We start from the raw sequence: 18,056 nt of genomic DNA, 5'->3' as shown, positions 1-18,056 counted from the left end.
AGGTACAATACTCTGGGAACTGGGGATGGTACTTCCTGCACTGAAGTATATATTACTGCCACCACTGGACTCAACCCTCCCTGGGGAGTCCAGAAAATTCAAACTGCGTGCAGGGGACAATCTACCCTCCAGAGCTAATTTCTCTCTGGTGAAGGCCCTCTCAGCCTCCTCTATCCTCTCCTGCGCTAAGACCCTCTCAGTCTCTAGCTTTTGTTGCTCAAGGGCCAACGTCTTAAGACTCAACTCATGAGCCCATAATACCATTTTCTCCTCTAAGGCTAACTTCCTATTCTCCTATGGGGACAGGGAAAGGGATGATGTGCTGCCTCCTACACTGGACCCAGCAAGAGACTCCCTATATATGGGGTCTTCACTATCTGCTGGCATCCATGCACTGTCATCTTCTCCCTCCTCAATGCGCTCAAGATCCCATTGACCCTTTTGCCATAGGATCAGGCTGTTCCTAAATTCGGGCGGGGTGTCTGACTCACCCACCTCTATGTTTCTCTCTTCACAGAACCTTATCAACTCTAACATACTGTATCTAAACAGAACACAGAGATCAAAAGCAGGCTCCATTTTTGGGGACGTTCTTGAGAAAAGTTTAACACAGGGAACCTAGGTGTCTGAGCTAAAACAGGAGTACACAATTCACAAAGGACACCTTTAGGAGAGGAAATAATGGAACTTTAAAAAAAACAATAATCCCCAAATTGTGATTATCTAAAATGCAGAATTTTGTGGTGCGGCCAGTTGCTACTGCGGTACAACGCAAACACACATCCGGATCCCTTCCGCTGCCACCAGTATTAGAAATGGGATCTCCGGCTGGCTGAGGCTTGCGCCAAAGCTAGGCAGAAACCATCACTCTAGTCAGGGCAAGGGAGTTACACGCCAAAGATAACCCCTGCTTACCCTCTAGGTAACGTGACGTGAGCAGTAAGGCTTATCCTGGAGACTATGTAGGTTAAGTGTTTGCGCGCACACCCAGCAACAACACCCAAGGCCCACCACAAAGGAAACTCCACACAAGATATATGTAAAAATAGCCTTTGTATTGCAAAACACATAAGATAGAAACCCACACTTTACAATGTGCCAACAGGCACGGGCAGAATTTACAGGGGATTATGTACATGGGACAGGGCCACGCGGGCCACTGTCAGGAATAGGCACTTTTAGAACTAGTACTTTGTAGGAATCGAATACTTGTAGGAATAACACTTAGCACATATAATAACTGTAGCACAAATAGCAAATGTAGCACACAACCAGTAATCACTGGTAACAGTTAAGTACCACCTACGCAACCCTAACCACCTTAGGAAAATATTACGCAGGGAACCAGGACCTCACGAGCAACACTTGTACTAGGAAGAACAACCACCTAAGTATCACAATACATTTAGGGGTATAGGCATAAGAACATTACACATGATGCATCACCACATTCAGAGGTGTAGGGAAAAACACATTATGCATAAACATACATTCAGCGGTGTAGGGAAAAGCACATGTCACATAAAAACACATTCAGAGGTGCAGCAAAGAACAATTGTGCAGAAATCACATTAGCCAAAGCATGTAACGGTCCCTAGGCCAACCTGGCCTTTCAGGGGCTGACCAGCCCTGTGTCCAAAATGTCAGGGGGGGCCTAAACGGAGCAGCTGCCCACTAAGTGCTGGGCAGCTGTGGAAGCAATGGGGCCAAAACGTTGGAGTCCCTCTCGGGGGATACGAAACCAAATAAATGTCCCCAGGAGCCTTGTGGGCTCTAAACAAATGCGGGCGGGGAGCCTCGGGGCTCTGCAGAAGAATGGCCGGTGTGGGGGGGAGCGGCCCGCTGTCTGCCGGGGCCACTCTACCACCCAGAAATGCCCAAGAGCCTCGCAGGCTCTAAAACTGGATCCCTCGTGGGCTCGGGCACAAATGCGGGGCAAGGTGGGAGCGGCCCACTGCCTTCCGGGGCCGCTCTACCAACCAAAGGAAAATGCCCCCGAAGACGTCGGAGTCCCTCTCAGGGGACTCGAGATAAATTATGTGGCCAAGAGCCTCTCGGGCTCTAAATAGAAGAGATGACGCCATGAGCCCCTCGTGGGCTCTACACCATGGCCCTCACGCTGAAGGGGAGGGGCGGGCACCGGCAATGGGCCCAGACGCCCTCCTCTTTGGGAACGGACCTCCCGGCCCCACTCCCCGGCTGCTCTGGTGCAACTTCTGGTCTCGATGGCGGCTGCAGGCGGGAGAGCTCCTCCGGGCAGACTCGCTGGTGCCGCGGGCGGGGCTCCTCCTCTCCGGGGCCTCGCTGGCGGCCGCACCTCTGCTGGTGCACTCCGGGCTCTCCTTTTCAATGCAGGAGCGCGGGGTGGCTCCCGTCTGCTTCCCGCGGTCCCGCCCCCGGCCTGCCAGATTTCCGGTTTGAGCAGGGCAGAGGCGGGGAATTTCTCGGCAACAATAAGACCGCGGGGTGGGCTCTCATGAATTAAGCACAACAACAACAAAAAAGAGCCACAAAGGATTAGATGCAATATGCGGCAGGCAAAGCGGGGTGGGCACCCGCGCCGCAAATTACCACAGGGGGCGGAGCCAGCATTGTGTGGGTAAAGCCCAGCCCTATTCAGGCCCCAGGTGCACTCCTCCCTCCCCTCACATCAGCATGCTAATCTCAACACTCACCACCGGGGCAGACCCATCCTGACTCCTGGAGCCAGGCTCACCAGCCACCTCCAGCCAATCACACGCCAGACACAAATTACACAAACATGCCAACTTCTAGAAGTGGCACTTCCACACTAGACACAATCACGCCGCATACATCATTGCGCAGCATTTAATCACACAAGTCTGCACATACCAAACTCGAGCCTGCACTCCTCACACATCAGGAACTAACATGGTCACACACATTCCCCATGCATTCCTATGTGAGGGCCGGCCAACCTCACTACACACACGCACTTTACCGTGGGACACAGTGGTAACATGTGCAGAAACCAAAAATCACTACCATTGGGTCACCACACAAAGCAAAAAGTTTAGGGGTGAACCTGCCAGAAGGGCCAAGTCCAACAGGGCCCAACAGAACTGGAGCATCAGAGGTAATGGGCTCACCAGAACCGGAGCACCAGAGGTAATGGGCCCACCGGAACTGGAGCACCAGAGGTAATGGGCCCAATGGAACTGGAGCACCAGAGGTAATGGGTCCACTGGAACCGGAGCACCAGAGGTAATAGGCCCAACGGAACCGGAGCACCAGAGGTAATGGGCCCACTGGAACCGGAGCACCAGAGGTAATGGGACCACAGGAACTGGAGCACCAGAGGCAATGGGCCCACTGGAGCACCAGAGGTAATAGGGCCTCTGGAACTGGAGCACCAGAGGTAATGGGCCCACCGGCACCGGAGCACCAGAGGTAATGGGCCCTGTGGAACAGGAGCACCAGAGGTAATGAGCCCACCGGAACCGGAGCATCAGAGTAAATGGGCCCTCCTGAACTGGAGCACAAGAGGTAATGGGCCCACCGGAAACAGAGCACCAGAGGTAAGCGGCCCACCGGAACCGGAGCACCAGAGGTAATGGGACCACCGGAACTGGAGCACCAGAGGTAATGGGCCCACCGGAACCGGCACACCAAAGGAAATGGGTCCACCGGAACAGGAGCACCAGAGATAATGTGCCCACCGGAACCAGAGCACCAGAGGTAATGGGTCCACCAGAACGAGAGCACCAGAGGTAATGGGCCCACCAGAACAGGAGCAACTGAGGTAATGTGCCCACTGGAACGGGAGCACCAGAGGTAATTTGCCCTCCGGAACCGGAGCACCAAAGGTAATGGGCTCACCGGAACCGGAGCACCAGAGGTATTGCGCCCACCGGAACTGGTGCACTAGAGGTAATGGGCCCACTGGAACCGGAGCACCAGAGGTAATGGGCCCACTGGAACGGGAGCAGCAGAGGTAATGGACCCACCGAAACTGGAGCACTAGAGATAATGGGCCCACCGGAACTGGAGCGCCAGAGGTAATTGGCCCTCCGGAACCGGAGCACCGGAGGTAATGGACCCACCGGAACCGGAGCACCAGAGGTAATGCGCCCACCGGAACGGGAGCAGCAGAGGTAATAGGCCCTCCGGAACTGGAGCACCAGAGGTAATGGGCCCACCTGAACTGGAGCACCAGAGGTAATGGGCCCGCCGGAACCGGAGCACCAGAGGTAATGGGCCAACCAGAATTGGAGCACCAGAGGTAATGGGCCCACCGGAACCGGAGCACCAGAAGTAATGGGCCCACCAGACCAGGAACACGAGCGGTAATGGGCCCTCCGGAACTAGAGCACCAGAGGTAATGGGCCCCCGGTACTAGAGCACCAGAGGTAATGGACCCACCGGAACAGGAGCATCAGAGGTAATGTGCCCACCGGAACTGGAACACCAGAGGTGATGTTCCCACCGGAACTGGAACACCAGAGGTAATGTGCCCACCGGAACCGGAGCACCAGAGGTAATGGGCCCACCGGAGCACCAGAGGTCTTAGGCCCACCAGAACTGGAGCACCAGAGGTAATGTGTCCACAGGAACTGGAGCACCAGAGGTAATGTGCCCACCGGAACCTGAGCACCAAAGGTAATGGACCCACCAGAACCGTATCACCAGAGGAAATGGGCCAACCAGAACTGGAGCACCTGAGGTAATGGGCCCATCGGAAGCTGAGCACCAGAGGTAATGGACGCACCGGAACCGGAGCACCAGAGGTAATGGGCCCACAGGAACAGAAGAATCAGTGGTACAGAACCTACCGACAATACTGTCCCATGACAACTGCCTACCTGAATACTTAGGGCCTGATTACAAGTTGACTCATTATGTATCACCCCTGGTAAATAACGATAACACAGGGTACGTTATTTATTGGGTGCGATAAATGGTACCTATTATGAGTTTATGGGGAATAACATGGTTATTGTGATGTTTTAAGCACCAAAATCTGCATGATACGGTAAATACTGTATGCTTTCCCCTGTTAAATTTCTGCACGCTTGACCTGCCGAAATGTAATGCATCTTGTTATCAGATGCATTAAATAATACCAACTGGTGATTCCATCCCAAGTGTAAACAGGGATTTACGCACGGGCGGAATTAACTGCCCAATTTGTAATCAAGACCCTAGACTTTTGAGGGTTGAGCGTAGAGACGGCATTGACATGAGAAATGAACCTGTACGATAAAGTGTGCTGCATTTAACAGAATTAACCTGTATATTGAATCCACAACTACCTTCTTTCTCTCCCGCGATCCCAGATGCCACAGATGCCGGAGCAGACACTAAGGTGTCATCGGACGGTGCTCCCAACAATGGCTCAGATGATAATGATGGGGAGGAAGTGATTGTCATCATAGCATCAGATGATTTCGGAGATGGTAATAACAATGGAACTGACGTCCAAGGCTCAGATGGTGATAATGATAACGACAGTGGGACTTTCATGAAAGGTGAGCTAGTGATGTCATCAACGTCCAGAGAATCCAATGCAAGCGTAGAAAGGTGACCCTGCATGCCAGTGAGAGGTACCGGACCTGATTTAATGTTTGGCAGCCTACTCAGCGAACCCCAAAATACAAGACTGTATTCTCTACTGATGAAGGTTAATAAACCAGAAACATGTGTCTAGAGATCAGCACTATCTGCGCCAACCTTGGCGAAATACTAGAAAATATCAGAGCGAGCTACAATAGACTGCATCTCCCAGAATGCCAGGGGCGAACCTGGCCTGAGAGGTCAGCAGTGTGCTCCCACATCCTGTTGTCAGTGGTACAGAACTCACTGACGATACTGTCCCATGACTACTGCCAGCCTGAATACTTAGGGTCTGATTACAGCCTGAATAGTTAGGGTCTGATTACAAGTTGAGCCATTATGTATCACCTCTGGTAAATATTGATACCACGGGGTACGTTATTTATTGGGTGTGTAAATAGAACCTAATATGAATTTATGGGGAATAACATGGTTATTGTCATGTTTTAAGCCCCAAAATCTGCATGATATGGTAAATACTGTATGCTTTCCCCTGTTAAATTTCGGCACGTTTGATCTGCCAAAATTTAATGCATCTTGTAATCAGATGCACTTAATAAAACCAAACTGGTGATTCCATCCCAAGTGTAAACAGGGATTTACGCACGGGGCGGAATTAACTGCTGTTAGAAATTGGATATCAGGTTGGCTAAGGCTTGCGCCAAAGCCAGGCAGAAACCACCACTCTAGTCAGGGCAAGGGAGTTACACGCCAGAGATAACCCCTGCTCACCCTCTAGGTAACGTGACACGAGCAGTAAGGCTTATCCCGGAGGCAATGTAGGTTAAGTATTTACGCGCGCACCCAGCAACAACACCCAAGGCCCACCACAAAGGAAAAGCCACACAAGGTTATTGTTAGAATTGGGGGTCTCTGGTTGGCACAGGTATGCACTTGTGGCAAACAGGGACCCTCTCCTCTAGTCAGGGCAAGGGAACTACCCCTTAAGAATAACCCCTGCTCACCCTCTAGGTTGCGTGGCGCGAGCAGTCAAGGCTAATCTTCAGAGCGCTAAGTTAGTTAAGCATTTATGATCATACACAATAAAAACAATGACCCCCCACAAATGGACACCAGGCTGTATTTTGTATAAAAAATATGTGTACTTTATGTAAAAATAGGAGCTTTGCAGGATTATCACAAGACCATAAATAACAGTCATTTTGGGATGCATACAATACTTTCTTTAGATTAAGGATATAGGCTTTCTTTTTGTAAGTGTCTTTAAATCATGAAGAACGCTTCAAAAATGCAAAATGAGTCTTTCTTCAAGAGGTTATACCTTTCTTAGAAGTAGTTCTCTCAGTAATACTTTAAAGTCCCCCAAATATGCCGTTCGTGGCTTCTAGAGCGACCCGAGGGGGTAACCGTACAGTTCTGGCCTTTATATGGATGACAACCGTACTTTCCAGTCCGACGCGTACACAGTACCTGATGATGCGCTGACCATGCGGGTTGCGAGGCGTACTCGGGACGCGGGATTGCAGTGCCGGTCCAGCTCGTGGCAGACGTCGTCGTGTGGCAAGTAGGTTCCCCCAGAGGCGACAGCGGCACGGGGTGGCCTGTACTCAACGTACAGTGCAGCTCTCCTGGTGCGGCGCGTCCTCGGGGACACGGCAAGGTGCGCTTGCTGTATGATTCTTGCGTACGACGCGTACGGCGGGGGCTGCCGGGCTGGTGCGAAGCGTTCGGCCAATCGGGCAAGGCGGTACGTCTCGAAGGGTGCAACAAAGGCTGGTGCGATTGAGTACACCACTGGCGTATGACATAAACAATCCGGGGGTGCCGTTCAAAAGTGGGGAAAAGGCCTCTTCTCCGTGATGCGTGATGTTCGGGAGATGGTACACTTCAGTGTACGGAGCGTCTCCGGGACGGATGCGCTGGCTTTCACGGTTTCTCCCCCCAGTGGGGATGCGGCAGGCAGTGCGGGCGTCCTTAAGAGGAGGGCGAAGCGGGTGTGGGCAGCCCAGCGACACGTTGTGAGGACGGCTCAAAAGCAGAGCGGGTCACACGGGGCGGGCAGGCACAGGACGGCTTCGCAGCAGTCCAGGGACACAGGACACACTTGTGGCGGCTCCAGCGGCAGGGGAAGAACTCAGCAATTTCTTCACAGCTTTAGTAGGCGGGCAGAGTCCAATGTTCCTGGGACTCAGATCAGGGGGCCAGCTCTCTTCCAGGCCCTTGGAGATGAGCTGTGAAGCACAAGTTTTGTAGAAAATAAAAGCAAAGTCTTTCAGAATTCCTTCCTCTCCATTGGCAGCAAGGCTCCCACTGCAGGCCAGTCCCCCAGGATAGGGACAGTCTTTCTCCTTTAGCTTCCTTGGTCCTTCTCCTCAGGCAGAGGGGTCGTCTTGGTTCACAAGTAGGATCTAGTTTGTTAGGAGCAGAGCTCCTCTTCTTATACCCAGTTTCTTTTGTCTTCTCATGCCAGGGGGGCCTTTGCATAGTTCTATTCAGCTCTGGAGCACTTTGTTGTGCAGCCCCTGGCTTCTTCTTTCAGTGTGTGGGGCAAGGACAGCAGACGCTCCGCAGCAGGTGGAGCCGGCATTGTGATGACAAGTTCAGTCAGGAGCACTCTGTTGACAGTCCTGCCTCTTTCTGGGCTAGGTGCAGGGCAGAGTCATCAGTCGCTCCCCAGGAGGTGGAGCCAGCATTGTGGTGGCAGAGCACAGCCCTATTCAGAGTCCAGGGGCACTCTCATCACCCACTCTGGTGTAATCCCTCTATTCACCACTTGTCATCCCCAGCCCTGTCACTCACAAAACCCAGATAGCAGATACACATCCTGGCAGAGGCGGGCTGAAATGGTTAGGCAAGCAAAGGCTAACTTTCTAAAAGTAGCATTTGCAAACACAGGATATTAAAATAAACTTTTCTAAAAGAAGTATTTCTTTATTCTGAGTTCAGGCATACTAAACTTGACCTTCTACCATGTTCCCTTACAATAATGAAAAACAAAAATGGCTGTAATTCACTATTAGGACATGCCACACACATCAGGGCTTGTCCTACCTTATGCTTACAATGCACCCTGCCGTGGGGCCTACCTTAGGGGTGACTAATATGAAGTAAAGGGTAGGTTTAGAGGCTAGCAAGTGTGTGCACTTGCCCAGCCAGCATGACAGTACCAGACTGCACGCAGGTTCTGCAAAGGCAGACCCTAGACACATTTTAAAAGGCTGCTTCTGTGGGTGGCGCAACCAGCGCTGCAGGCCCGCTAGCAGTATTGGTATTTACAAGCCCTGGCACTCCTGGTGCACTTTACTAGGGACTGATAGTAAAACAAATAAGCCAATCATGGAAACCAATCAATGTACACTTTTCACAGGGAGAGCATATGCACTTTAGCACTGGTCAGCAGGGGTAAAGTGCCCAGAGTCAGTAAACCAACAAAAACAGGTCAGCGAGAATATTGGAGGAAGGCAAAAGTTCAGGGATGACCCTGCAGAAAGGGCCAAGTCCAACAGTTATATATAAAAATAGCCTTTGTATTATACCAAACACATTAGATAATAAACACACACTTTACAATGTGCCATAGGCACGGGCAGAATTTACAGGGGATTATGTACATGGGACAGGGCCACGTGGGCCACTGTCAGGAATAAGCACTTTTAGAACTAGCACTTGGTAGAATTAGCACTTTGTAGAAATAACGCTTAGCACATAGAACAATTGTGGCACCAAATAGCAAATGTAGCACACAACCAGTAACCACTGGTAAAAGGTAAGTACCACCTATGCAACCCTAACCACCTTAGGAAAATATCACGCAGGGAACCATGAACTTACTAGTGTAACTATACCAGGAAAAACAACCTCCTAAACAGAAAAACACATTCAGAGGTATAGGCAAGAAGCTTGGCACATGATACATAAAAACACCTTCAGAGGTGTAGGGCAAAAAGCATTATACATGATGCAGAAATCACATTAGGCAGGTACTCACAAATTGCGCAAGAATCATATAGGGCCAATAATGTACCCCACGCAAGGGCATAACATGCAAAACTGTCCCCAGGCCAACTGGCCTCCCAGGGGCTGAAACGCCCTGTGTCCAAAATGTTAGGGCAGGCTGCGCAGGCAGCCAAAGAAGATTTGCGCCAAGGTTCCTGGGGGCCTAAACGAAGCAGCTGCCCACTAAGTGCTGGGCAGTTGTAGGTCTCCTCTGCACTGGGGGAGCAGCCTGCTGTCAACCGGGGCCGCTCTACCCTCAGAAATGCCCCTGGTCATTGGGAGTCCCACTCTGGGGACTCAGAATTAACAACTGTGCCCTGAGCCTCTCGTGGGCTCTAATTACACTGTCCCCGTCGTTGGGGTCCCTCTCTGGGGGACTCGAAATCACAGAATGCCCCTGAGCCTCTCGTGGGCTCTTAAGAAAGAATGCCCCCAGAGCCTCTCAGGCTTGAACACAAAATGCCTTAATGCCCCCAGGAGCCTCAGGGCTCTAAATAACAAAATGCCTCCTCTGATGGTGTCCCGCTCTGAGGACTCGGGCGCCCTAAAACAAACTGTGCCTCTTAATGTCAGAGCGGCCCGCTCAGAATAGGAGCAGAGTGTCGCTGGTCCCGCAGCCGCGCGGCACCCAGGGAGTCCCCCAGCCCGTCTGGACTTACCAGGCGGCTCCTCCGGTGGGGTCATCTCCTGGGCCCGGGTGCTCGGGCTGCTGCTTTGGTCTGCAGGTGGGGCTTTCTGACGTTGGAGGCCTTCATCCGGGACTCGGGACTTGACTAGAACTCACGGAGGCGGTGTGGGCTCCCGTCCTTTCCTCACGTTGAGGCTTTACTCGCGGGTCTTCCCTCTTCCGTCTTCCGTCTTGGAAGCCCCGCCTCCCAGCACACCACCTCGCCTGCCTTCCTGGTCACACTCCTGGGTTGCTAGGGGACGCCCAACGCTGTGGCCAATCACAGCGCGGTGTTCCCCTGATGACAGCGACCGTGGGGAAATAGCCCTCTCAGCTCCCGCGCTGTTGGCGGTGATTTCAACACGGGGCACAAATACGTGGCAAAGCCAGGGGTGGGCACCCTCGGAAATGTAACTATTAAAAGCTGCAGACCTGCAGGGTGACCACCTGCTTAGATTTACAATAAAGATACAGGCCGAATGCAGGGTGGGCACCTGCTCTGAAATAGGCCAAAGGGGGGATCCCCACGCCGGGGAATCCCTCGAGATAGGGATCGCCTCACTAGCGAAGCAGAAGCGCTCTCTAGCAAATGGAGGCCAGCGCTTCCCAGGCGCTGGCAGGCAGGCGAATCAAAAATTCCTGAAGTCTTTAGGCAGGCAGGGGGGACAAGGCTGGGCCCAGGGGCCAGCTCACAGGGCCCTCGAGCAGGGAGGCAGTCCCCAGTGGCGGTCCTCCTGGTGCCCAGCAGCAGCAGCAGCCCCCCTCAAGAAAGGATCCAGAAAGAGAACATTTTGCAAGGGGACACAGCCCCTTTTTATATACAGAAACCCTTTGTCTGCATGTGTGCAGGCAAGGGGCGAACCAGATACAACTGGTTCCTGAGCACTATGTTTTGCTCAGTCCCTCTGCCTATTCACAGGATGGGTAGGGTCATCAGTCGCACCACAGGGGGCGGACCTAGCATTGTGTGGGGGAAAGCCCAACCCTATTCAGGTCCCAGGTGCACCCGTCCCTCACATCACTCATGCAGATCTCATATTCACCCCCGGGGCAGACCCATCCTGACTCATGGAGCCAGGCTCACCAGCCAGCTCCAGCCAATCACAAGCCAGACAGCCATTTCACGTAAATTACAAAGACATGCCAACTTCTAGAAGTGGCACTTCCACACTAGACACATTCACGTCGCACACATCATCACGCATCATTTAATCACACGCGTCCGCACATACCAATCTCGAGTCTGCACACCACGCATCAGGAACTACCAGGGACACATACATTCCCCATGCATTCCTATGGGAGGGCAGGCCAATCTAACCACATGCACTCAGAGTGCGCACGCACTTTACACTGGGACACAGTGAAAGTGCGCAGAAGCCAAAAAATAACTAGTACCAAGTCACCATGGAAAGCAAAAAGTTTTGGGGTGAACCTGCCAGAAGGGCCAAGTCCAACGCAACCCCCTTCCAGCCAAAACGCAGGGTAGACCAATCACCACCGTGATGGGCTTCCCTGCTTGGGGCGATAGAACACGGACACAGGCCCGCAACTGCAGGGACACCCTCCTGTTCTACACCATGGTGAACCCATGGTGTTCCTTCTAAAAACACTGTCTGGAACAACTGGGCTATCCCACTAGTACTCCCAAGCTGTCCGCGGCCAGGATCAGGCCCTGGGCCACCTAGGTGCCACTGGTCCTTGCCTATTCACAGAGTGGGGGGTAGTAACCCCTGGTACATAGTAGCCATTCTCCACTCTTCCTGTCTGTAGGACAGGGCTAGACTGCCACTGGTTCTCCAGCCTATGGTCTACACCCTCAGGCGGACCAGGAGTCACAGGGAAGGCTCTCCTTCCTCTACCTCTCCTTTTAGGGTTCCTCCTCCTCCTGCGAGGGGTACCCTTCGAACACCATTCACCCAACCTAGGGTTTAACCCCTCAGATTGCACCGGGGTCAGAGGCGGGCTCTCCCACCCTCTGCACCCCCTTCCAGAGTTCTGCACCTTCCCAACTGGAGTGATACCCATGGAAGATGAACCGGTCAGGACGCTGGTTACAGATGTCCTACCCTTCAGGTCAGGCGGATCCTGAACCTGGCCTCCCAACCTCTAGTCTAAAACCATTGGTGGAATAATTGCCTGGCACTCCAGGACTTCTGGGGACTTACACACCATCCCCCTGAGGCTAACATATAACCTTTGTGTTGTGTGACTGTCTGAGTGGTGCAGATCTCCCGTCCCCTGTCCATCTGACAGTGTGCGAAGACCCCCGAGAACAGAAGTGGTGTCACCTGGGTTCCCCCAAGGGAATCTAGCCCAACTGGCTAGTCCCTGGTCCACTGGTTCTTCTACTAGGGAACTCATCCCCCAATCACTCCTCACTTCGGACTCCTGTGCCCTCCCAACTGGAGCAGCACTGCCGGACACTGGAACCCCTGGAACTCTATTTACAGATGCTCCAGGTTCCCTAGACACTAGGTGATCTTCCTCAAATGGACTAACAGGACAGCCTAGGTCCCCAACCTGGTGTTCCCTAAAGAAACCACCCAGGTTCTGAGATAGGGCTTTGGGCCTCTGGGGACTCTCAGTCACCCACTTACTCCTGCTCCACTGAGACAGGCCGTAAGCCTCTACACCCCTCTCACTATACTGGGACCTAGCTGGGCTACACTGAGCCTCTTGCACCACGCTGGGCTGGAAGATACCTGAACCACTACTTTCGGAATCACTCACCAATGACTCTGCAGAACCTCTGGCCCTTTCCCAGCGGTCAGCTTCACCTGCGAGCTCCCAAGGATCCATGGCTTCACACCTCAACAGGTGCTGGCGCAACTCCGGCCAACAACGACTGAGCATTTGCTCTTTGAGAATCATATTGAGCAGTTCACCAAAATCATGTTCCAGGTCAAGCTTTACCCAATTGACCAGTGCATCATCACATTCCTTCACAAATTCCTCCCAAGACTGGTGAGACAGTGTCCTACTGCCCCTGAATTTTAACCTAGACTCCTCGTCTTGGGAAACAGGTACCATGCTCTGGGAACTAGGAATGGGACTTCTTGCACTGGGCTCTATATAGCTGCCACCACTGGACTCAACCCTCCCTGGGGAGTACAGAAAATTAAAACTGCACGCAGGGGACAGTCTACCCTCCAGAGCTACTTTCTCTCTTGTGAAGGCCCTCTCTGCCTCCTCTATCCTCTCCTGCGCTAAGACCATCTCAGTCTCTAGGTGTTGCTTCTTAACACCCAGCTGCACCATCTCCTTGGCATGCTCTAACCTGAGCTTCTCCAAAGCCAGCTGGTGCTCCCTTTCTTCCCTCCTATCTACCCACTGCTCTGGGGACAGGGACAGGGAAAGGGATTGGGCGCTGCCCCCTACACTGGACCCATCAAGGGACTCCCTATCTATTGGGTCTTTGCTATCTGCTGGTGCCCATGCACTGTCATCCTCTTCCTCCTCTTCAGACTCTTCAGGGCTCCCCTCCGACCCACCACTCTCCTGGCTTGAGGCCCGGACCCTCTCATTCTCACTGCACTCACATTCCCAGTCATCCTTCTGCCATTGGATTAGGTTATCCCTAGGCTTGGACTGGGTGTCTGACTCATTCACTGTGATGTCTCTCTCCTCACAAAACTGTACCAACTCATGCATACTGTACCTAAACAGACCACATAAGTTAAAAGAAGATATCATCTTGGCAGGATGCTCACAGACACGTGCAACATAGGGGACTTAACTGTCTGAGCTTAAGTAAGAGTACACAATTCACGAGGTATTCAGCAAGCTCCCTATCCCAGAGAACTCGCACTCATTTGTCAAGTGCAACACACCATTCATCCACACACACCCCCCTCGGACTGGTAAGGCAGTTTCTACCGCCCCTGCCTTCTCAACCTGACCACACGTGACACAGGTACCGAACTCTGGGAGCAGGGCGGAGAACAAATGTACTGGACACAATTACGCTGCTACCACTGTATCCCACCCTCTGGTGAATCCAGAAAATTCACACTGCACTTAGGGAATAGAAAACCACCCAGAGCTAGTGACACATAACTCGCAGTGCACAAGAAACACATTTCCACAGAAATGACATGTAACAATTTAGAAACAACAATCCCCAAAATGTGATTATCTAAAATGTAGAGTTTTGTGGTGCAGCCAGTTGCTACTGCGGTACAACGCAAACACAAATCCGGATCCTTTCCGCTGCCACCAATGTTAGAAATGGGATTTCCGGTTGGCTAAGGCTTGTGCAAAGCCAGGCAGAAACCACCACTCTAGTCAGGGCAAGGGAGTTATACGCCAAAGATAACCCCTGCTCACCCTCTAGGTAACGTGACACGAGCAGTAAGGCTTCTCCCGGAGGCAATGTAGGTTAAGTATTTGAACGCGCACCCAGCAACAACACCCAAGGCCCACCACAAAGGAAACTCCACACAAGGTTATATATCAGAATAGCCTTTGTATTATACCAAACACATTAGATAATAAACACACACTTTACAATGTGCCATATGCACGGGCAGAATTTACAGGGGATTATGTACATGGGACAGGGCCGTCTTGGAGGCCCCACCTCCCAGCACACCACCTCGCCTGCCTTCCTGGTCGCGCTCCTGGGTTGCTTGGGGACGCCCAACGCTGCGGCAAATCACAGCACGGCGTTCCCCTGATGACAGCGACCGCGGGGAAATGGCCTTCTCAGCTCCCGGGCCGCTGGCGGTGATTTCAAAACGGGGTACAAATACGTGGCAAAGCGAGGGGTGGCACCCTCGGAAATTTAACTATTAAAAAACGGCAGACCTGCAGGGTGGGCATCTGCTTAGATTTACAATAAAGATGCGGGCCAAATGCAGGGTGGGCACCTGCTCTGAAATAGGCCAAAGGGGGGATCCCCACACCGGGGAATCCCTCGAGATAGGGATCGCCTCACTAGCGAAGCACAAGCGCTCCTTAGCAAATGGAGGCCAGCGCTTCCCAGGCGCTGGCAGACAGGCAGGCAGGCAAATCAAAAAGTCCTGAAGTCTTTAGGCAGGCAGGGGGGACAAGGCTGGGCCCAGGGGCCAGCTCACAGGGCCCTCGAGCAGGGAAGCAGTCCCAAGTGGCGGTCTTCCTGGGGCCCAGCAGCAGCAGCCCCCTCAAGAAAGGTTCCAGGAAGAGAACATTTTGCAAGGGGACACAGCCCCTTTTTATATACAGAAATCCTTTGTCTACATAGGTGCAGGCAAGGGGCGAACCAGATACAACTGGTTTCTGAGCACTTTGATTTGCTCAGCCCCTCTGCCTATTCACAGGATGGGTAGGGTCATCAGTCGCACCACAGGGGGTGGAGCCAGCATTGTGTGGGGGAAAGCCCAGCCCTATTCAGGTCCCAGGTACACCCGTCCCTCACATCACTCATGCAGATCTCCCATTCACCACCGGGGAAGACCCATCCTGACTCATGGAGCCAGGCTCACCAGCCAGCTCCAGCCAATCACAAGCCAGACAGCCATTTCACCTAAATTACACAGACATGCCAACTTCTAGAAGTGGCACTTCCACACTAAACACAATCACGCCGCACACATCATCGCGCAGCATTTAATCACACGAGTCCGCACATACCAAACTCAAGTCTGCACACTTCACGCATCAGGAACTACCAGGGACACATACTTTCCCTATGCATTCCTATGAGATGGCAGGCTAATCTCACCACATGCACTCAGAGTGCGCACGCACTTTACACTGGGACACAGTGAAAGTGCGCAGAAGCCAAAAAATAACTAGCACCAAGTCACCATGGAAAGCAAAATGTTTTGGGGTAAACCTGCCAGAAGGGCCAAGTCCAACAACTGCCCAATTTGTAATCAAGACCCCAGATGCACTAAATAAAACCAAACTGGTGATTCCATCCCAAGTGTAAACAGGGAAGTCCCAAGTGGCGGTCTTCCTGGGGCCCAGCAGCAGCAGCCCCCTCAAGAAAGGATCCAGGAAGAGAACATTTTGCAAGGGGACACAGCCCCTTTTTATATACAGAAATCCTTTGTCTACATGGGTGCAGGCAAGGGGCGAACCAGATACAACTGGTTCCTGAGCACTTTGATTTGCTCAGCCCCTCTGCCTATTCACAGGATGGGTAGGGTCATCAGTCGCACCACAGGGGGTGGAGCCAGCATTGTGTGGGGGAAAGCCCAGCCCTATTCAGGTCCCAGGTACACCCGTCCCTCACATCACTCATGCAGATCTCCCATTCACCACCGGGGAAGACCCATCCTGACTCATGGAGCCAGGCTCACCAGCCAGCTCCAGCCAATCACAAGCCAGACAGCCATTTCACTTAAATTACACAGACATGCCAACTTCTAGAAGTGGCACTTCCACACTAGATACATTCACGCCGCACACATCATCGCGCAGCATTTAATCACACGAGTCCGCACATACCAAACTCGAGTCTGCACACCCCACGCATCAGGAACTACCAGGGACACATACTTTCCCTATGCATTCCTATGAGATGGCAGGCTAATCTCACCACATGCACTCAGAGTGCGCGCGCACTTTACAATGGGACACAGTGAAAGTGCGCAGAAGCCAAAAAATAACTAGCACCAAGTCACCATGGAAAGCAAAATGTTTTGGGCTAAACCTGCCAGAAGGGCAAAGTCCAACAACTGCCCAATTTGTAATCAAGACCCCAGATACACTAAATAAAACCAAACTGGTGATTCCATCCCAAGTGTAAACAGGGAAGTTACGCATGGGGTGGAATTAACTACCCAATTTGTAATCAAAACCCCAGACTTTTGAGGGTTGAGCGTAGAGACGGCATTGACGTGAGAAATGAACAGTACGATAAAGAGTGTTGCAATGACAAGAATCAACCTGTATATTGATTCCACAACTACCTTCTTTCTCTCATGCGATCCCAGATGCCCCAGATGCCGGAGCAGACACTAAGGTGTCATCGGACGGTGCTCCCAACAATGGCTCAGATGATAATGATGTGGAGGAAGTGATTGTCATCATAGCGTCAGATGATTTCGGAGATGGTAATAACAATGGAACTGACGTCCAAGGCACAGATGGTGATAATGATTACGACAGTGGGACTTTCATGAAAGGTGAGCTAGTGATGTCATCAATGACCAGAGAAATCCATGCGAGCGTAGAAAGGTGACCCTGCGTGCTAGTGAGAGGTACCGGACCTGATATAATGTTTGGCAGCCTACTCAGTGAACCCCAAAATACAAGACTGTATTCTCTACTGATGACGGTTAATACACCAGAAACATGTGTCTAGAGATCAGCACTATCTTCGCCAACCTTGGCGAAAAACTCGAAAATGTCAGAGCGAGCTACAATAGACTGCATCTCCCAGAATGCCAGGGGCGAACCTTGCCTGAGAGGTCAGCAGTGTGCTCCCACATTCTGTTGTCAGTGGTACAGAACTCACTGACGATACTGTCCCATGACTACTGCCAGCCTGAATACTTAGGGTCTGATTACAAGTTGAGCCATTATGTATCAACCCTGGTAAATAAAGATACCACGGGGTATGTTATTTCTAGGGTGTGATAAATAGAACCTAATATGAGTTTATGGGGAATAGCATGGTTATTGTGATGTTTTAAGGACCAAAATCTGAATGATATGCTAAATACTGTATGCTTTCCCCTGTTAAATTTCCGCACGTTTGACCTGCCGAAATGTAACGCATCTTGTTATCAGATGCATTAAATAAAACTAAACTGGTGATTCTATCCCAAGTGTAAACAGGGAGTTACGCATGGGGTGGAATTAACTACCCAATTTGTAATCAAGACCCCAGACTTTTGAGGGTTGAGCGTAAAGACAGCATTGACGT

The 18,056-nt window shown here is 51.9% G+C and overlaps 1 protein-coding gene across 1 annotated transcript in view; it reads left to right on the top strand.

The window, feature by feature from the left end:
* The window catches only part of LOC144754142 (uncharacterized), a 104,309-nt gene that overhangs the window by 22,864 nt on the left and 63,389 nt on the right, over window positions 1-18,056 (top strand). Inside the window, exons 2-3 of the mRNA XM_078641722.1 lie at window positions 5,298-5,489; window positions 17,122-17,313. Coding sequence (XP_078497848.1) covers window positions 5,483-5,489; window positions 17,122-17,313 — 199 coding nt within the window. The 5' untranslated portion in view covers window positions 5,298-5,482. The remainder of the gene's footprint in view (window positions 1-5,297; window positions 5,490-17,121; window positions 17,314-18,056) is intronic.

This window comes from Lissotriton helveticus, chromosome 5_1 (genome assembly GCF_964261635.1).
Source record: "Lissotriton helveticus chromosome 5_1, aLisHel1.1, whole genome shotgun sequence".
Taxonomy (NCBI): domain Eukaryota; kingdom Metazoa; phylum Chordata; class Amphibia; order Caudata; family Salamandridae; genus Lissotriton; species Lissotriton helveticus.
Note: the sequence above shows the minus strand (reverse complement) of the source record. Positions and strands in the feature narration are given on the sequence as shown.